This window comes from Panthera onca, chromosome B1 (genome assembly GCF_046562875.1).
Source record: "Panthera onca isolate mPanOnc1 chromosome B1, mPanOnc1 haplotype 2, whole genome shotgun sequence".
Lineage (NCBI taxonomy): Eukaryota > Metazoa > Chordata > Mammalia > Carnivora > Felidae > Panthera > Panthera onca.
Genome location: NC_138342.1, coordinates 180,819,430 through 180,841,664, shown reverse-complemented (window position 1 = coordinate 180,841,664; position 22,235 = coordinate 180,819,430). Strand labels below are relative to the sequence as shown.

The 22,235-nt window shown below is 36.6% G+C and overlaps 1 protein-coding gene across 2 annotated transcripts in view; it reads left to right on the top strand.

The window, feature by feature from the left end:
• SGCZ (sarcoglycan zeta) overlaps positions 1-22,235 on the top strand; it is a 1,087,629-nt gene that overhangs the window by 600,460 nt on the left and 464,934 nt on the right. For both annotated transcript variants that reach the window (XM_078445396.2, XM_078445397.1), the window contains exon 2: positions 13,675-13,869. In XM_078445396.2, the coding sequence (XP_078301522.1) occupies positions 13,675-13,869 (195 nt within the window). The remainder of the gene's footprint in view (positions 1-13,674; positions 13,870-22,235) is intronic.

The following is a 22,235-nucleotide window of genomic DNA, read 5'->3' as shown; positions in this document are numbered from 1 at the left end:
AACAACAGATGAATATTTAATTTACTACTAAGTGGGGGCGCCTGGGTGGCTCAGTCGGTTAAGCGGCTGACTTCGGCTCAGATCATGATCTCGCGGTGCGTGAATTCGAGCCCCGCGTCAGGCTCTGTGCTGACAGCTCAGAGCCTGGAGCCTGTTTCAGATTCTGTGTCTCCCTCTCTCTGACCCTCCCCCATTCATGCTCTGTCTGTCTCTGTCTCAAAAATAAATAAACGTTAAAAAAAGTAATTTACTACTAAGTGGAGAAAGGTTCTGTGAAGACACATGGACCAGGGAGAGGGAAATAATGAAGATAGAGGGGTAAACCATGCTATTTCATATGACATAGTTACAGAATGCCTGGCTCAGAAAAAAAATGAGATTTGAATAGAAAACAAACTCTCCAATGCTCTGTGGAACTCTGCCTCTCCTATTTCTCTGTCTTCACTTGACATTCAATCTCTTTACTCCTGCCCCCGCTGCTAGACCCAGAACATGGCAGTCAAGTTCTTTCCTCTCTGAAATGCTCTTACCTTGATGGAGACATAGCTCCCCTCTTCATGTTCTTGTGGACATGACTCAGTATTTGGTTTTCTGGGGCTCAGTTGGTTGAGCTTTTGACTCTTGATTTTGGCTCAGGTCATGATCTCACGGTTCATAGGTTAGAGCCCCACTTGGGCTCTGAACTGATGGTGTGGAGCTTGTTTTGGATTCTCTCTCCCTCTCGCTCTGCCCCTCCCCTGCTCACAGGCTCTGTCTCTTTCTCAAAATAAATAAATAAACTTTTTAAAAAGTTGTGTTTCCAATGAGGCTTTAACAGGTTACCTTTTAGAATGGCAGCATACATTTTCATTATCCTCCTTTCTTGCAGTATTTAGCTGCTTGCTACTCTCTCACTTACTGTATGTTTTATTTATTTTTGCTTGTTCTTTGTGCGCAGCTCGAGAACATAAATCCCACGAAGGCAGGAATTTGTGTTTATCTTCCCTGCTGCATGGTTAGATTCCAGAAAGATGCCTTGTGTGTAGAAAGTGTTAAATTAATTTTTGTTAGATATATAAATAAATTGACCGTTATGCTTTGGGGATATGTTCCTCAAAACTAAGCATTAGAGGCAAGAATTAAGGCAGAAGTTGGAAAACTTTAAAGTAATCTTGTCATGACGTGAGGAATGCTGGCAATGAGAACTGATACAGATATATGTGAAAAATGTGAGATATAAAAGTGGAACTACATGCCCCCCCCAAAAGAGACGTGGGATCTAAGCATCAATAGATTTTATCTTTTTAATTTATTTTTATTTTTATTTTTTTTAGCTATAACGACTTAAAATATTGTGCCATGATCAATAGAATCAGGGGCACAATGATAGAGTTAAAATTAGAGATATGTCTTTGAAGAATGTTATTTCAAAAAGCCACCATTACCAGCCACATGATATCATCTAGTTCAATCAAGGGCATGAAATGGCTGCAACTTTTCCAATTCCCAAATGGAAAAAAAGAATATATATATATATTATATATATAATATATATATATATATATTATATATATAATATATATATACACACATGTATATGTATATATATACATATATATGACATTGTATGATATTATTTTGAATTAAATATAATTCCACTCTCACTGTGCTCCCTAAATAGGTAACTAGGTAACTTAGGTAAATAGGTAACTGTCTGAATTATATGCTTTCTATATATATTCATGCATCCATAGAGTCAACAAATATTTATTGAATTATTTAATGAAGTTCATGGATGTAACAGTAATGTACTAAATGGTACCATTATGATTCCCAAAGTGCCCTCTTTTCTGAGTTAAAATAAAAGTTAATTTGGTTTTAGCTTTATCAACAAACCACCAGCACAATGCCTAGCACGGAGTAAGTTTTAAGTAGAGTGCCTATTAATCTTTTTGTATGATTTATAGCATACCTTACGGTGTTTGATGCTAAGGTGACTATAAAAAATGTAAGCAAAGGAGTTTATAATCTTACTGTGAGTGTAAAGGAAGAAAAATAAGTTTTCCTCTACCCTATGTGTTCTTGGTTAAGGATCCTGTAATAAAAGATTAATAGCAAAAAAACAAAAAAAACAAAAAACCCAGATGTTTATTAACTTGTATACCTCATGCATATGTGGGTGATATCCATAGAATAATGAGTAACCCAAAGAGATAGCTTAGAATTCAGACTAAAGTACCATCTTAGTAGGGAAAGGGGAGTGGAATGTAGGTCTCTTAGGGGAGAGGAAATTATTTTTAGGAAAGATGAATGGGCCCTTAGAAGAATAGATGGGAGATGTGATAGCTTGTGACCAAGGTGTCTGGGTATGATGTTGACTTCTCTCCTATCATAAGAGTCAATCTTCCCAGGTTGATGAAATACCTGGGGATGACATCAATGACAAGGGAGTTTCTTCTGGAGCATCTCTCTTTAGGCAGATGAGAGGTGTTTGGAGAAATCCTCCTGTACTAGCTATTTTCAAGTGTCTACAGCTAAAAATAATCAGTATGTCAAAGTATACCATTTTGGGGTGGCATATTCTGCTACTTCCTCATAAGCTGAGACAAGAAACAACCATAAAACAACAGAAAAGAGAGTGCAACGTATATCCTCCACCAGGCTCCTCAGGTAACAATAGCTAGTCAATAACCTTAGTTTCTTAACACTAGTACTGGAAAAAGGCTGGTTTGTAGTACGTAAACCAAAGGAGATAGTGCCACTAGTTCACTTCTCTCTTCATCTTCCACCTGTGGTGGAAAGTCATCTTATATTCATGACCTATACGTGTGCCCGTCCAAGGCTAGTCTGAGTAATGATGGATGAAGCATTCAGCTCTTCTGGCCTATGTTCTCCTGAGATTCCCCAGAGAGAGAGTTGTAAGGTCAGGGGCAGGCCTCAGTGGGTCACCCATCCAGCACTGATGGAGATACCTTCTCATATTGGCACCACTTCATGATGATGTTCCAGGCTTCTGTTTATGTCTCTCCTTGTCTTTGGATGTTGAGCTGGTCTGCGTTTCCTCTCTGCCCCCAGCTTGGCACATCAAAAGTGTGTCTTACCATTTATTTTCCTTTTAAAAATTCAGCAATTCACAGAGTTGAAGCCCAGTTATTGGCCCAACTGCTTTGTCTTTATCTAGGCAGTCAAGATTAAGTTATGCCAGGAATAAAAAACTTGTGTTGGTTAGATTATATCGATCTTTAAAAGGTCATCTGTATTGGATACATTTAAAGCAGAGCATTCTAAAACAAAACATACTTGTAATGAATGTCTTCTTTTCCTTATCTCCAAAAGTGAGAAAACCCCAAGCAGAACACTTTTCTTAAGAGTTGGAAAATTTTATATCAAAAGAAATTTGACTGAAATTTATATACTTGAATCTGGTAAAATGTAACTAAAGTTGTCCAAGTGGGGAAAAAATACTTTCAATGGAGTATTTTGAAATTTGTTTGCAAGATGGTTCATAAACCCTGGTGCTTTCCAATCAATCAACAAGGCCACAGAGGCCATACTTTATCTTCTTAATGCTCGTTTTGTTTTTCTACGTGTTGTTAAAATACAAGTCAGTAACCCTTAATCTTTCTCTGATTCTCTTAGTATTCTTTAAACCATGGTTTCCTTATTGATTTAATTAGTGTGGGCTTTCCGCTTTCCCACCTAAAGCCCCCAGCTGTGTTTCTGGTGGTTTTCCTTTAAGATTTTCCTCTTTCTCCTGCTGTTTGTGGCGGTGCTTGCCAGTGGCCCCGGCATGCTTGTAAATCTTAATGTCATTGGTGCTCATGACTGTCTGTTGTTCTAGCTCTTAGTTTGATGTATCTGTCAGTGAGCAAAAGACTTGTCAACCTCCTTCACAATTGTTTTAATGGCTAAGTTTTTATTATTATTATTATTATTAGCACATGAGGGGATCAGAGAAATGAGTTACTTCGGTGTTAGCAACCTAACTCTAAGTCTATGCCTCAAAAGCTGTGAATTGACTTTTCAGCCAATTAGATATGAAGAACTTTTCCTATACAAAAGCATATAATTTGGGGATGCATAAACTACGTCAACTAAGCTAGGGATGGCTATTGGATCACTGAAAATTCTCTCTTTACATGTCCACATTTTTATAGAACTTTTATTCATCTGGGAATGTGTTTCTTTTTTAATGTCTATTCAGGTTTCTTTTTTTTTGTCAGGCTTGGCTAGAATGCTATTCTATTTCCTATCTCAAGAGGCAGCCCATTGGACTCAGATATCTTTCATCATTCTTGAAATTCAGTTGCTGGCTGCTTCTTTTCCAGGCTGTAAAAACTGACTACAGCATTTTCCATAAACCAAGTGGAAAAAAAAAGCCATTTAAAATGGACATTTTTCTTAAATGGCAAAATTTAACTACCACCTTGTTGGAAAATGCCTTCGAGAATTAAGTGTCATAGACAGGGAGACATTTAAATTGCCATGGTAAGTGGACTTTACTGTATTGTTTTCAGTCTCTCTCAACATTAGTAGCTGTTTAGAGACTCATTTTCTGGGAACAGAAAATAAAATGCCTTTCTGCTTTGTAAAATTCAAAACATATAATTTGAACACTTCAACCATTTTTATTTTTAAATGAGATTTCGATCATATCTTTGAAAATTAATTCCAATATAAATACTCATATAGTCCTTATGTAGGTGATCACTAGCTAAGGAGGTAGAAAATAAAGTATTAAAATGAGTATTTTTACCATTTAAAATGAAAATGGCACTTTAACATCCTACTTTCCTACTCCCATATTGCTCTTATACAAGTCAGTGTAATATTCATTTGAGAGCTGAGGAAACTGGGGCAGAGAAAGGCTAAGTGACTTGCCCTTGGATGCACAGAATAGAATGGCCAGGCTGGGACTGCAACTTGGCACATAAATCTGAGACTTCATTTAGTTGCTTGTCCCCCATCCCTTGTCTGAACAAATAACAGACAGTTGTAATGTTAAATCTAACATGATCAGCACTTAATGAACAGTGACACCAACATGATTTACCACTCCTCCTAGAATATAAGCTATTCCCATTGAGCAGGTTAAGAGGTTTTGGAACCAAGATTCAATTTTTATGGTTATATGGCTGTTGATTATTGCTACTTAACTGTACCAAGTACCAGCTCCATAATCAGAAATTAAAAGAAATTTCCCAAATCATCCAGCTTACTTTCCAGGAGGCATTTGTTTTATATTCATATTTCCTATAACAGGGAATACATGGGCCAGGGCTGAGCGGAAACTGGATGCTCATTTTACATTTTGATTTTAAGGAATCAAATTAGTGCGTGAGATAAATAATTTGCTATTTCCTTCCAGTCTATGTGCTTACATCTCTGCATTATATCCAGTGTTTATGTGAGTAGTAGTATAAAACTGTCCAATATGATATTTAAAAAACAACTATATCAGATATAGTTCCAATGTAAATTTACACTTCCAATGTAAAACTGGGTTCTCTTTCGAGCTGTATCATCAGACTGACAATTTAGTGGCAGAATCTGGACTGGAGAAAAGAAGTTCTCAATACTTGGACTTGAACTAACTTTCTAATGTCCTCAAGCATTTGTGCAGTTTGAGAGTCCTTTTTCTACTTTTGGTAAAACTCAGGTTTTAAAAAGCTTTGTTGCACAACTTACCTCCACGCTTCTCACTTCTTGAGGCCATTTTTAAGTTGTTCAAACTCCCTCCCTTTTAGCGTCCTGAGTATACAGACATGTAGTGGGGTCACCTGGTCATCTTTCAGACAATATTTCTCCCTTATAAGACATAAAACAGGGCGTTCCATTAATAGATTTTATTTCTACCCTTAATTTAACCAACACCAATTTAAAATAATTACCTTATGCATTGTACTCTCCCTTAACATCTTCTTTTCTTTCTCTGTTCTCATGAATATTAGCAGAGGTCACATTTTCTTTAGCCTTTCCTGTCTATCCAGTAAGATGCCATGTCTAACAGATGCCCTCCTGTTTCCACTCCCAGTTTTAGTAAATAAATAATAAAACCTCACTGAAAGAGGGCGAAGACTATTGTGGTCGGCAAGAAGATGGTGGTACATACAAACATACATTCTAGGTCCCACACAGTGAAATCCATATGGAGCAAGTTTGTGGTCATGGAGCTTCTGCAGAAGTTTTCTGTGAAGGAAGGAAGCGGGTCTTTTTGCCACATGTCCCCAAGCCAGGTACCTGTGGACTTGAACCACAACACAGCCCCTTTCAGTTTCGCATATGCTGATGTGAGTCAGAATACTAGAGTAATAGGACCAAGAGTGATTCTCATGGGATTAGGCTAACTCTAACCTGTGTCTGTCACTTTCCGGAGCCTAGCTTGGCTCATCTTCTGTCATTGTCACTAGTTTTTCAATCGCCACCTCACTGAGAATGCACACACAGCTCATCTCTGGATCTCAGCTTTGTCCCCTCAACTATTGGCCCTATGTTAAATGTCCTCCTTTCTTGTCTGTTCTCTAGCTCATAACCTGTGTGTAAACTGGCCCTGGCCCCTGATTAATACTCCAACACTGGACTCCAGACTCTCATCTGAAATCCCTTTTCTTTGCTTTTCATTCCCCCCTCAAAAATGGTCTGAACTCACTTTCTCCACTTCCTCATTTTCGATCTTCTCCTTAGCCTACTGTAATTAGGCCTTTGAATACTCAAGAGACCTCTTTTAACTCTCTTCCTAGATTTTCATCATTTTAGTTTCATGTCAGGAGTCACTTTCTTTGTGAGGCATTCTCTTTTCACTGCTAACATCTTTCTACCATTTTTAAAGGAGACTCCTCCAATATAGCACCATACCTATTATCTTCTTAGCATCTCTCACTATTTAATATTATATTACTTATATACCTATTATATTATTGTATTTCTCTTATTGTTATCTCCTTCTGTGAGGCAAGGGAATAATAGCAAATGGTCTCTGCTACTCTAGTTAATTTCTCTCACATTTCTAGCTGCGTAGACTTCACCAGAATTCCCCAGGGCTAGATTATTAGTGATGAACCATGGCTAGGTCAGTCCAGATTAATTGATTCTTGTCTAGATTTTTATTATGTGTTATTAAGTTTACTGAACAAAATAACCCTTTCTGTAAACCAGAGAAAAATATTGGAGAGAAATATTGGAGAAAAATATTGAAAAATTCACAAAGTCTAATTCTATTTGCCAATGCATCTTTCATTTAACCTCATAAAATCATGCCAGACATTTTATTCGTATTATCAGGATTTTGAAAGTATGTTTCTTTGTAAATAAAGCACAAAGTCCAAATTTAAATAAGTCCTTTCCTGGATTTCAGGCCAACACAAGTAAATGCATTTACCTTAATGTGAATGCTGATAGCCGTCTTGATCCAAGAAGGCTGAAGACTTCTTTGGTATTAACTAAGGGAACACTGGGTCTTATAAGTTATTTGGTCCTAATAAATGCTTTGTAGACCTGGTATACAGTGTGAAAAACTAAGATGAAGAAGGTCCTAATTCCTTTAGGAAGCCAGGAATACTGTACAGAACCTTGAAAACCAAAATAATCGCAAAGAACATACTGCAAAGTACGATGTTGAATTCATATTGCACAGGAAAGTAGAGAGGACTTAGCCAGAGTGACACCTCAGTGAGGTGATGTTTCCTCTTAGGAAATCGTAATCATCTCTTTTTCTCTCTTAGGAAATCCATTTTGCTGATCTGAGAAAATAAGCATCTCTGCAAGTGTACGTTTGTTTGATAGATTACTTTAGAATGGCGATATCATTTAGGGAAACGATTTTCTATTTTGTTTGTAGAATTCTCAGAATGCCTAGGGAACCAAGATATTTCAGGATATTTTTAATCCTTGAAAATGGATCAACATTTACCATTTTGGACAAAGGCTGTAAACGTTTCAAATCTAGGATAGTTTGCTTAATCTCTCAGAGTACATTGTTTTTCTTCTTTGCTAGTACTACTACTTTAATGTAACGGCTACTGAAAGGTTTTGTGATCTTAAAAAAAAAAAACACTTAGGTCTGTGAGGTTTAAGAAAAAATGAAGTGTTTTGTTTTTTTTTTAAACATTTATTCGTTTAATTTGGGAAAGAGACAGAGAGTGCCCGCGTGAGAGAGTGGAGGAGGGGCAGAGAGAAAGGGAGAGAGAGAATCCCAAGCAGGCTCTGTGCTGTCAGCTCAGAGCCCGATGCAGGGCTCAATCTCATGGACTCTGAGATCACGATCTGAACGAAAATGAATTTAGCCACCCAGGCACCACCCCAAAAATGAAGTTTTTTTAAAGCAAACTCTATACTTGTCTTTTTGCAGCTTGGATACTCTAAAAAGTATTTTGTGATAAAGAAGATTTATAAAGTAATAGTGTTAATCTCATCTTTAAGAAAACAACATTGAATTTCTTGAGATGATGAAAATAGCTTTAATTAAATAACAGATTTTTATGTGTTCTTAACAACCTTTTCTCTCACCCTTTTGTTATTCCATTTGCTTTACAAAATAGTTAGTGGCTTTTGATATAGGTACAGAATTTCTATTGCTTTACCAAAAAAAAAAAAAAAAATGTTATTCTTGAAAGACCATTTCCTCTGTGATTTGTGTTTGTTTTGTTTCAGAGACTTAGCTAAGTTCTCACTTCTTTTCGAAGGCACATTAATCTCACCTTCTCACCTTCATGTCTAACTAGAATTTGTAGAAATAGAATATTCTAAGAAAGAACGTTGCTTTAATATGAGATGAAAAGCAATGCATGATCTAAGTAGTGATAGCATTTGTGCCTTTTCCCAGACAAGCTATACGAGGAGGTCTCCTGCTGGCCAGTCAGGCATAGCCAGGCTTGTGCTCTCTCCTGCTCTCTTCCTACATCTATGTGCTTCCTTTCCTTAGTCCCTTCCTTAGTCTTTCCTTCAGTGGTGGTGGTCCCTAGAGTTCCTTTCATCTTCTTCTTATAATACATTTTCTATTTTGTAGTCATAACTGTTGTTAGAACTATAAAATCTCCACCGCAATCCTTAGGCAAAGTAAATCCCCCTGGTCTGCTGTCATCTCTTATAACACTTACAGTACACAGCAGTAAATATGTTGTGTATCTCCCCTCTAAATAGGAATCTCAGTAAGGACTAAAGATTTTCACTAGTCTGAAGGAAACATGAAATATTAACCTCAATAAAAATGACAGTAAGCAAACAAGTAATTCTTTATATCATGAAATAATTTGCTCTTGATTATCTAGTATTACCACCTCTAATTCATTTAAAATTCTGATTTAACATATACAAGAATTTTTACTCTATGAATGATAGTACTCTTCATTAAAAAAATAGAGCAAAATAACACCGCATCAATATAATTTCTAGTTAGAGCTCTAAAATAAAAAAAATTGGGAAAAAACAAAAAAAATTGGATGTGAGCATTTATCAATATATGGTTCCACATTTTACTTAGAGTAGGATTGGTTCAATGAACACTAATACTTATACTCTTGTGGTACATATTTTCTATAACATATATAGGCACCCCTCAGATATATTGCAGGTTCTGTTCTAGACCACCACATAAGGCAAATATTTTTATAAAGTGAATCAAATAATTTTTTTTGGTTTCCCAGTGCATATAAAAGTTATGTTTAAACTATTATACTGTAGTCTATTAAGTGTGCACCAACATTATGTCTAAGAGAACAAGGTACGTACCCCAAGGAAAAAATACTTTATTGCTAAAATATGCTAAGCATCGTCTGAGCTTACAGTGAGTTGTGATCTTTTTGGTGGTGAAGAGTCGTAGAGGTTGATGACTGCTGACTGCTCCTGGTGGTGGTTGGTGAAGGTTAGGGTAGCTGTGGCAGTTTGTTAAAATGAGACAACACTGAAGTTTGTTGCATCAGTTGACTCTTCCTTTCACAAATGATTTCTCTGTAGCATGCCATGCCGTTTGATAGCACTTTATCCGCAGTAAAACTTCTCTCACAATTGGAGTTGATCCTCACAAACCCTGCTGCTGCTTTATCAACTAAGTTTATGTAATAGTCTAACTCTTTTGTTGTCATTTCAATAATCTTCACAGCATCTTTACCAGGAATAGATTCCATCTCAGGAAACCACTTTCTTTGTTCATCCATAAGCATAAGAAGCAACCCCTCATTCGTTCAGGTTTGATCTTGAGATTGCCCCGATTCACTCCCTGATCTAATCCTCGTTCTCTTGCTCTTTCCACCACATCTGCAGTTTCTTCCTCCACTGTAGTCGGGTACCTCTCAAAGTCATCCATGAGGGTTGGAAGCCACTTCTTCCAAGCTCCTGTTTATGTTGATATTTGGACCTCATCTCATGAATCGTGAATGTTCTTAATGGCATTTAGAATAGTGAATCCTTTCCGGGTTTTCATTTTATTTTGCCCAGATCCATCAGAAGAATCTCTGTCTACGGCACCTAGCCTTATGAAATGTATTTCTACCTGAAAGTCAGAATTACTCATTGATCCATGGACTGCATAATGGATCAGGCATGAAAACAACATTAATCTGGTTGTACCTCTTCATCAGAGCACTTGGATGACCAAGTGTATTGGCAGTGAGTAGTAATACTTTGAAAATAATCTTTTCGTGAGCAATAGTTCTCAACGGGGGACTTAAAATAGTCACTAAACCATGTTGTAAACAGATACGCTACCCTCCAGGCTTTGTTGTTCAATTTGTAGAGCATTTGCAGAGTGGATTGAACATAATTCTTTAGGGCCCTAGGAATTTTGGAAGGGTACATGAGCACTGGTCTCAACTTGAAGTCTTCAGACGCATTTGTCCCTGACAAGAGAGTCCTTTGAAGCTTTGGAAGGCAGGCTTTGACTTCTCCTTTAGATATAAAACTCCTAGTATCTTCTTGCAGTAGAAGCCTACTCCATCCCACTGAAAATTTTTTGTTGAGTGTAGCCTCCTTCATGACTTATCTTAGTTAGTTCTGGATAACGTGCTGCAGGTTCTACGTCATCACTTGGCCTTTCACCTTGCAGGCTTTTGTGTTTGGAAATGGCTTTTGTATTTCTACCTCATGATCCAACCTCTGTTAGCTTCACCTTGTCTTCTGCAGGTTCCTCACCTCCCTCAGCCCTCGTAGAATTGAAGAGTTAGGGCCTTGCTCTGGGTTAGGCTTTGGCTTAAAGTAATGTTGTGGCTAGTTTGATTTTTTTTGTCCAGACACTAAGACTTTCTCTATATCAACAGTAAGGCTATTTTGCTTTCTTATCCTCATGTGTTTGAGAGAGTGGCGCTTTCATTCCCTTCAAGAACTGTTTCTTTGTATTCACATCTTGGATAACTGTTTGGCCCAAGAAGACAAGGCTTTGTCACTCAACTTAATCATTTCTAGCTTTTGATTGAAAGTGAGACATGCAACTCTTCCTTTCACTTGAACACTTAGAGGTCATTGCAGGGTTTTTTGTGTGTTTGTTAAGTTTTTATTTAAATTCCAGTTAGTTAACATCCAGTGTAATATCAGTTTCGGGTCTATAATACAGTGATTCAACACTTCCATATAGTATCTGGTGTGCATCACAACAAATCATTGTAGGGTTTTTAATTGGCCTAATTTCATTATTGTTCTATCTCAGGTAAAAGGCAGGCCTGAGGAAAAGGAGACAGAGAGGGAATGGCCACTCGGTGGAACAGTCAAAACACACAGTTATCAATTAAGCCATCATCTTATATGGGTGTCGTTCATGGTGCCAAAACAATTATTAGTCACATCAGAATCACTGGGCATAGATCACTACAACAGATATAATAATGAAAGTTTGAAATATTGTGAGAATTACTAAAATGTAAGACACAGATTTAAAATGAACAAATGCTGTTGGAAAAAGTCACCGATTGACTTGCTTAACTCAGCATTGCCACAAATCTTCAATTTGTCAATAGCACAGAATCTGCAAAGCACAATACAGTGACACACAATGCAATGAGATATAACTGTATTTTTTATATTACTTGACAGGTAATTATAATTCTTCGCTGATGCTGTTTTTATTTTGGTGTATTTATTCAGCATTATTTCCGTTGTAGTAATTGTTTAATGGACATACACAATAAGAGAATTCTGAAAAGACCTAAGGAGAAAAACACTAAACTAAAAAAACTTATTGCCTTAGAGAAAATTATATTTTATAAAAATTATTTATTATCCCTCAGGTAATAAATATTTTATTCTAAAAATTGTATACCTAGTACATATTCTTTGACTTTTCTTAACCATACTTCTTGGTTGTATCGGGCAGAAAATAACGGATTAGCCTTTTGAAAGAATTAACTTCAAACCTAAATTTATACATTACCAAGGAATACCACCTCCCCTTTTCCAGAATGGACTTTTGCATATATCAATATGTTATATAATATTATATAATTAGATAGTACAGTGTAGTGTTTTGTGTTTTTTAGAGATCAATTTTATTTTGAGAACTCATTGAAATACAACTAAAATAAATGACCAACAAAGTTCTAAGTAAAAGCACCAACCAAATAGCTAAATCTATATAATTCTAAATGAAAGTGTATTTTCTTCCCGTTGGTTCTTTCAAATGCACTTACATTTTACTAGAACATATACACTGAGCCACTGATACCCTGTATTTTTAGATAAAGGTACAGAAATGTCTTGAGATACAGTTGGTCTCTGTCTACCCCAAGAAACAGGTGACACTTATTCCAAGAGTAACTGGGATGTGCATTGAATTTTAGGTTATAGACACCAGGGAGTAGAGCTGCACCATCATCACTCTCCAGAGAAAAGGTTACTGTTAGAATTGGGCAAATCTGACTGAAAATAATATACATCTCAGAAATACCACAGCTAGTTGAACAGCTCTAAAATGCAGCATCAATGATGTGATAGGAGGCATTTTGTAAGATTTTAATCAATTTTAATTTAATTATTTAATTTTCAATACACAGCAATAGTTCTTTGAACACTTACTACCCATCTGTAAGTATGTTGTATCTTTTGGTTTAAAAAAAAAAACAAAACAGTTTTTTAAGAGTCTCTTATGGTTTGGCTCCCTCCCTCTCTAACTTTTTTTTTCCCTGCCCCTCCCCCCATGGTCTTATGTTAAGTTTCTCAGGATCCACATAAGAGTGAAAACATACGGTATCTGTCTTTCTATGTATGACTTATTTCACTTAGCATCATACTCTCCAGTTCCATCCACGTTGCTACAAAAGGCCGTATTTCATTCTTTCTCATTGCCACGTAGTACTCCATTGTGTTTATAAACCACAATTTCTTTATCCATTCATCATTTGATGGACATTTAGGCTTTTCCATAATTTGGCTATTGTTGAAGGTGCTGCCATAAACATGGGGGTACAAGTGCCCCTATGCATCAGCACTCCTGTATCCCTTGGGTAAATTCCTAGCAGTGCTCTTGCTCTTAAAAACTGAGAATAAACAGGGTTGATGGGGGGCGGGAGGGAAGGAAAGTGGGTGATGGGCATTGAGGAGGGCACCTGTTGGGATGGGCACTGGGTGTTGTATGGAAACCAATTTGACAATAAATTTCATATTAAAAAAATAAATGCTAGGAAATAAATAAATAAATAAATAAATAAATAAATAAAACCCATTGGTTTTAGTTTTGAATGTTTCTTTTCTTTCTTTTGTTCTTCTTTTTTTCAGATGACTCGAGAACAATACATACTAGCAACACAACAAAACAACCTGCCAAGGGCTGAGAATGCACAACTTTACCCAGTGGGGATTTATGGATGGCGAAAGAGGTGCTTATACTTCTTTGTCCTTCTGCTGTTGGTTACCATGATAGTTAACTTAGCCATGACAATATGGATATTGAAAGTGATGAATTTCACTGTGGTAAGTACCACCATGATTTTATACCTACTGCTTTTGGTTCAAAGACAATACAGTGCTGTTATTTTTATTTTTTAATTGAAAGTTATTTTTCTTAATCTTTACAAGTATGTGTCTTGAAATTCCAAAGACTGTCATGTATTATTTTAAGACTACATTCAGTATGTATCCGTGACACATGTATATTACTATCTGCCATTTAAGTATGGGAAATTGAGATCATGAGATAGTACAGAACACCGATTCATTAGCAAGTTAGAAAACTTTCAACCTATAAGCTTGAACTATTGCTTGCTAAACCTGGTAATGTAGGAAATGAGTTGTTTAGAGATGATATTTGATATTAAAGTTAATATTAAATATCACAAATACCTTTAAAATACTTTGCACAGAGTATTTACCTTCCTCCCTATGCTTTCTGTGTAACATACTGCATGATCAAATCTAAACTCTGGAATTTCTCCTGGGCCACATGGACCAATGTCTGTAATTGTTACCAGATGGTGATCTCATTTTTTGGAGCACAAGCATGGTAAATATAAAACCAGAAATTAAATCACTCTTTCATGAAAAGTAATAATATAAAATAATTATATAACTCATTGATGAATTTTGCTTTAATTTATTGTATGTGTACTATAAAACAATGAGCATGACTTATCTGGGAAAAATTACTCACTTCAGGAAAGTCTAGTTGAGCTCACTTCATATTTTCTGGCTAAATTCTTAAATTTTTCGACTCTGCCTTTAAAGCTTTCTGCCTTTCCTTAAAGACTTCAGATATCTTCACATTGAAGCAGGTATCTTACACTTGCTGACCAGACTGCTGTTAATCCTTAGAACTCTGCGTCCTCAGGGGCAAGTATAAAGCTGGCTGTTTAACTTCACTGATCTTTGTGTACTGGGCTGTTGCTGCTGCTTTGCTTTTCTTTTCTTTTCTTTTCTTTTCTTTTCTTTTCTTTTCTTTTCTTTTTTTTTTAAACTCTACAGTGTATTGACTTAGCCAAAAGTAGTTTCTTTCTGAGTTCACTAACATACAATTCTAACTTGAAACAAAATCTTAAAAGGGAAAATGAGCCCAGCATCTGTCCATAGTGTAGGATACTGCAGTTGTGTGCAAAGACCCTGGGAAAGCAGGTGGCCTAGCCTTCCAGAGAGGAAAAACTATAACTGTACAAATCATGACAGAAGAGCATATGTTCACGGAGTAAAATGAGCTGAGCAAGGGTTCCATTTCTCTGATACGGTGCAAATTTTGAAGGGTATTCATCAAAAAGAAAAAAAAAAAAAAGAAAAAAAAAAAAAAGAAAGGCAAAAGTTGAGCAGAACTCAGTATGTTCCAGGATTAGAGAAAATGACTATATCCTAGCGATGGACATGTGTTCAGGGTCACTGATCAAGGTCTGTGAGTCTGTGGGTGGCTAAAGGTGGAACTGGGGGCTACTAGACAAATTATTTCTTTAAGAGACTCTGTTAATACATCTGAACTGTTCCTTTGTCCCAAGAGTTGGCTCAGTGTCCCCCACCCCCACAATTGGGAATATTTTGGCATAGATTATACCAATTCTGCTCCTAGTCTTTTTGTTCTGAGTTCTGCTCCTGCCTCCCTTACCAATGTCCGTGCTCCGTTAATGATTCCTTTACCACATATCAGGGGCAATGTGTATAACTCTGAAGATTCTTTTATGTGTTTTTGACTATCAGCCAAATTAGCAGTTGCTGACAGCAATTTCTTTAACCTCATTTTTCTTAACAAAACAAAACAAAGAAAAATCACTTTGAAAGAAATAAAGACTATAACTTTCTCCAAGATTTGAAATTTCAAACATTTGATCATCTCTTCCAATGAGCATCTTTCTAAAACTCATGAAAGTTGTGATCAACTCTCTCACTTCAGGAGTCTTGTTTCTATCCAGTAACCAGGCCATGGGAGCTTTCAGATTCAGGCCCTGTATATTTCTCAAGCATATTTAAATTAATTAAGAAAATAAACTTAAATGCATAATTACATGGCTGCATGGATCAGGCTCCCAATACCTTGCCTCATGCTGAGGTCAAAGCTGGATAAGCCATTCAAGGGAAATAATTGAAACAATCACCTTTGTCCTCAGGATCCCTGCCGGCCTCAGGGTTTCTGTCACCTGTGGTGCTATCTAATTTGAACCTCAGCTGGCCAATATGTATGTCAACATATTCCTGGGGATAATGAAAAGGAGTTTATTTTCATAAGAGTTTTGGTATTTATTTATTTATTTATTTATTTATTTATTTATTTATGGATCTTTCTCTTTCTTTCTTTCTTTCTTTCTTTCTTTCTTTCCACAATGTTATTTTTTTAATAATCAAAATAGAAGGCTATGTGTTCTTCAGGCTCGGAAGCTATTTCTATGTAAGTGACATAATTCATGTAAGTGAAACATGAAGTAATTATTGAGTCAAGATAATCTCTGTAAGGTAATATATTCTACATCTCAGTGTAGTAATTCATGATTGTCTAGTGAAATTCTGCATTACTTAAATAGTTGCTGAGTTTAGCAGTTCTGAATACTGCACACCAGATTAAGTTGTATGAATTTGAAAAGTGAAATAATTTGTAATCCTCTTATATTAGAGCAGTAACAAAATCAATTTTATGTTTTCACTGGTACATTATGATTGTATCTATCTCTAGAGTGAATACCTGACACCATTTGCCATACTATTATCGTAAGAAGTAGTAAATGATGTGTAAATTTATTTGGGGTGTATTACTGATTTACACAAAATGTATTTCTCTTTCTTTATAACTGTTTCCATACAATCCATGGAAATATGTGGCTGTTAACATCTTTTATTTCAGCAGATGGGGCACGTTATTGTTACCAAAATGTTGTGGTTTGTTTTGTCTTGTTTTGTTTTTGCACAGCAAGGTTAGCTGCCAATCTGTTTTATGATGTTTCATGGAGTCTATCATTCTGACTAATATTATGCATGATCTGTATGGTTGATATGACCTTATTCTGTTTCTTATTTTGTGGAAAATAAGATCACACAGCTGCTAAGATACCCAGGTGCAGAGAATCAAGAAAACGGAAATTAGTTTATACTACAGGGTGAAAGGCTTAAGATAGATAAACACCACAATTTCCTGTCTGTGAGAGTTGGTAAATGTAGGAATGACTTGTTGAAGGAGATTGTGAAACTTCATTCTCTCAAGATCAGTATAACCCAATTACGTGTTTTTGTTGTTGTTGTTGGTTGGTTGGTATAATAGCTATGTGGTTCAATATAAATGGACTAGTTTAGAAGATCTGTCGAATCTAGGCATCCTGATAAGGCAATATTCTTTTCTTGGCTCAAGTGCTCATCCTAAGTAAGTTTGTTCTGTATTTGAAAATTGAAAATTGATATAATAATATTCATTTTAATCACGAGTACCAAGTAAATGTTGGCCTCAATTGCAACTTCATTTGATTGGCTATGTTAACTAGCCATCAAAGGAAGAATGGGAAAATAAATGCCGTTTATTAAGCAAAGAGGGTGAGGAAAGTCATCAATGTTGTGACTGAGAGGTCATGAATGCCCAGATATGGGTAATAATTGGAACAATCAATCAATTGAACAATTTGGGAAAAAAAAAATGTTAGAAACTTGTGATCAGTGTGATGAATATTAGTTGAAAGGACATCCCACAAGATGTAGGGCTGGGTATCATAATCTTTTAGGATTAAAAAGGAACTGAGAGATTTTTAGTTCAGCCATCCACACACTACTAGAGGTCACTCTGTATATTCCCTCAATTTGGTCACACAAATTGAGGGAACCCTCAATTGGATAAACCCTCCTTTGGATAAACCCACCTTTGGATAAAAACCCTCCTTTGCTTAAACCCTCCTTTGGATAAAAAGACCATCGCATTAAATCACTGGGTAGTTGTACTGCTATTTAACATCTTGATATTTTGTTGCAGTCTCTCATATATTACTCCAATCATGGGATACTAGTTCTCTTCTTTCAAACTGACATGAATTTATTATTTTATCCAGACCACAGTTTGTTCTAATACACACACACACACACACACATACATACGTATGTTCTTACACAAACACACACCTATGTATATATACATATACAAATTCACATACAGTATGCACATACATAAACTTAACATAGTCACATCTAGCATATATATTGTATGTAGATAAATATTCTAGATCTTTATTAAAATAGATATACATTCTCTATGTAATATATATATATTTCTTTTAATATCTAAACATCAGAATAAGTTAAGAGAAATTCTTTTTTTATTTTTATTTAAAATTTTTTTTAATGTTTATTTATTTTTGAGAGAGAGACAGAGCATGAGTGGGGGAGAGGCAGAGAGAAAGGGAGACACAGAATCTGAAGCAGTTTTCCGGCTCTGAGCTGTCAGCACAGAGCCCGACATGGGGCTTGAACCCACCAATCATGAGATCATGACTTGAGCCAAAGTCAGAGGCTTAACCTACTGAGCCACCCAGGCACCCCTAAGTAAGAGAAATTCTTATGCAGTCACTTTGTCTTCTTTAGTTGCCATTTGCCTTTATTTCAAATATTATCTCTACTACATTATCATCATTATATGTTTCTAAGACTATTAACATTTTCAAGATATCTTTCTGTTTATGACCATTGGCCAGAGAGTTACTGATATATTTTATCATACTTTCTTTTCTTTTAGTGTACCTTTCTAAAGTTAAGAGACAGTACACATATCACTGTATTCGGTTTTCTGCTCTCCTACTGGTTTTACAGCTAAAAACTCTAAAAGATAGTTTTGGGAAGTATGAAATAACACACATTTGCTAAGTATGCAGTCCTGTGCTCTACTACGTTGGTAAATGAAGTGTCACATATTCCCATCTCACTCGTGTGACTATTCTTTTGTTTTTTGTTTTTGCTTTTTTTTTTTTTTTTTTTTTACCTTCGTCATTAACCCAGTGGCATGTCATCCATAGCCATTATTGATTTACCTAAGATGGCTAAAGTACATTTGCAGTACGCTATCATTTGTTAGTGTGTCCATCACCAGACTTGTTACTCCACAGTTTTCTTCATTTTACTCTTCAGTGGAACCATGAGGTCAGAATAAACGTTTCTATCACTGTATATCTAGCCAGTTCTTATATTTATCAAAGCTGTGTCCCCACACCAAATGTATTTTATTTCTTACCCAGAATCTATGGACATATACAGGGTGTGTGGGAAGCTTCAGTATGAAATATGAAATTGATGTTTCATTGCTTTTTTCTTCTCTCCTTACCATGCTTATCACAGATTGTTTCTCTGTATATGACTATGTTCATTGTCTGTTTTTACTTCCCCACGGATAGAATATAAGCTTCATAGAGCTCAGGGTTTTTGACCCTTTTTGCATTGTTGTATTCCCAAGGCAGAGGACAGTGCCTGACAGATAATTAGCTCTTAATACATTTTTGTGGAATAAATATCTGTCTTCAACATTACCTGCATTGAAAGCTAATTAACTCTTCACTTCACTATGATTTGTGCCCTTCCAAAAACCTGCTCTAGCTGGGATGAATTGATAAAAAGACTATGAGTTGTCCTAGGTGTCTTTGTTGCTGTTTCAGGTCTCATAAGCACACGATATGGTTCCGTGGACTGTAGAGGGGTTTTTATTAACATCTACATTGAAAAAGCAGTTTCGTGTTCTGAACACCAAGTTTAATAATTCCCTGAAAACCCTGCATTTAAACCCAAACATTTGAGGGAGACAGGACCAATCTTGATTATCCGTATCGGTAGTACAGAGAATTGCCATTATTAACACTTTATTTATTATGAAATATTTTATCCTACAAAAGAATATACATATAATGTATATTTGAACCATTAATAATAATAGCATTAGCAATAATAATAAAATGAACACCTGTGCCACCATCACCCAGCAGGAAAAATAAATCCCTAACTATGTCTAGAAAGAACTATGACCCTGAGTGTTTTTCTTGCTTTTATTTAGTTTCATGTATGTATATGTGCATATAAACCTCACACTGTATGCTGTTTTACCTTAACAATATGCTTGCGAGATTTATCTCTGTTCGTGTATGTAACTGCGATGTACTTATTACTGCTGAAGATTTCACTGAATGAACATACCTTATTTATTTTATTTATAAATACTCTTTTTGAGTTGTTTTCAGTGATTTTGGTTATTTAATTTGTTCTCACAAACAATGATCCTCTGAACATTCTTATATATTGATAATTGTGGTTGCTCACATACACGAGTTTTTCTATAGGTTCTAGAGTCTTGAGTGTGTGTCTATAAATACTGACTTTTAAATCATTTTTCCCCAAAGGGATTGAATCAGTTTGTATTACCACCAGCACCCTGTAAGGGTTTCTTTTGTTTTCCTCTCCTCTTAGCAGAGATGTGCCAGCTAAATTGCTACTTCTTAAGCTACAAATCTGACACCCAACTACCTGATAAAGATCCTCCTTATTTACTGGTTTGTTTAGGGGTCCCTTCCTGACAGATTTATTCCTGTATCTTTTTTTATTCGTGTATCTTATCTCTGTGATAGTACTTACTATGTTGCATTAGATATATAATCATGGTTCATCTCAATATAGACTCTTTCCTTTTACCAATTTTCCCCAAGTCCTGATGCAGGCAGGCTGGGTCCAAGAACCCAGGAGAGGGTCCCACAGGATCAACCAAGAAGATTGTTGGCTTCACGCAGGATAGAAATCAAACGTGAGCTAGAGAAACTGAAAACAGAGTTTATTGAACAGCGTGAATGATAGGTAGAGATTAGCAGAGAGAGTGTCCGGGAGACTGGAAAAGGAGAAAGGAATGAGTCTCATTAGTGCTCGGGGCCAGAGGTTTGTATTAGAAAAGGGTCTAGGGTACCTGCTCCCCCAGGAGTGTAGGATAGGGTCCATTCAAAGGTGAGTGTCAGGTGAATAGGTACTATTCCACAAATTACCAAAGGTGGAGGTAGTGATGCCAGCATCAGCCCAGATTTGTCTGGCTCGTCTTAGATGTTATCAGGTGTTTGGGGCCTAGGACAAAACCCAGAGAATGATTAACTTTTTTGCTTCCCCCTTGAAGTGGGAACATAGTTTCTTTGGCTTAGAGACAAAATATGGAACATGGGTAATGGGCCTACCAGAAACACAGCAGAGACAGAGCCTTTGGAAAAGGCTTCATCTTCCCTCTTTTGGTGCCAATAATGCGGGGATTCCTCAAAGAGCGGAGCTGGTTTTATATTGTCTTATTTATCTTGGTAGCATGGCCAGGCACCTACCAGGTGGTGATACACTATTTTTGGTTGACTTTTTGTAACTTTAAAAAGTCGAGATTCACTTTGAGTAGAGGGAGCCTCAAATTGAATGTCTTAATGTTTCCACTTGTTCTTTCTGTAAAACTGCTTCAGATCCCAGTTGGTTTCTGTTTTTATGTCCAGGCTTTTGTCTGTAACTGAAATCTCACCCTCCCGCATTAAGACAGTGGCATTCCTCAGGTCTTTTCACATCTTTCAGCCATGGTGACCAGCTTCCCCTAACAGGAAGACAAGCATAGCATACTTTCTCCCAGAATCCCAACGCCCTTAGGTAAGAAGATGTTTTTTCAGGAAAAATATAGTCCCTTGAAGCTCCGAATACTAGTTCTGACTCATTCCCTCAGTAGTGACTACAGTAACAATCCTAGTGTTCTCTTTTTCATGGACAAAACAAAAAACAAACAAAAAACAAACCTTGTATTTTATGTAAAAATACTCTTTTTTTTTAAAATTTTTCAACGTTTATTCATTTTTGAGAGACAGAGCATGAGTGGGGAAGGGGCAGAGAGAGGGAGACACAGAATCCGAGGCAGGCTCCAGGCTCTGAGCCATCAGCACAGAGCCTGAGGCGGGGCTCGAACTCACAGACTGCGAGATCATGACCTGAGCTGAAGTCGGTCGCTCAACCAACTGAGCCACCCAGGCACCCCAAAAATACTCTATTTCTATCCTATCCTACTTCATCATCTCTGAGGCAAGATCTGTCAGTAATGAAGAGGTGCCATAGGCTGGCAGTTACTTGTATGTTACCACCAAATCCCAGAACTTTTGTGCCATCACTTGTTTATGGTCCCTCCAGAAAAAGTAATCAGACCTTCGGGCATGAGAGAAAATGACTGTGTGTTTCCTGACTTCCTCTTTTGGGTGGGCACCTGCTGCTGTGGAGCCTGGGCCTGCTCACCATAATCACACATAACGGCCCCAAATGCCTCTTCACTGAACAGTTGAAATCAATGGAGCATTAAGATTTCCTGGAGACATTTGTTCATCCAACTTGGTGTTAGGTGTAGGATACTTGCGATTTTCCGAATT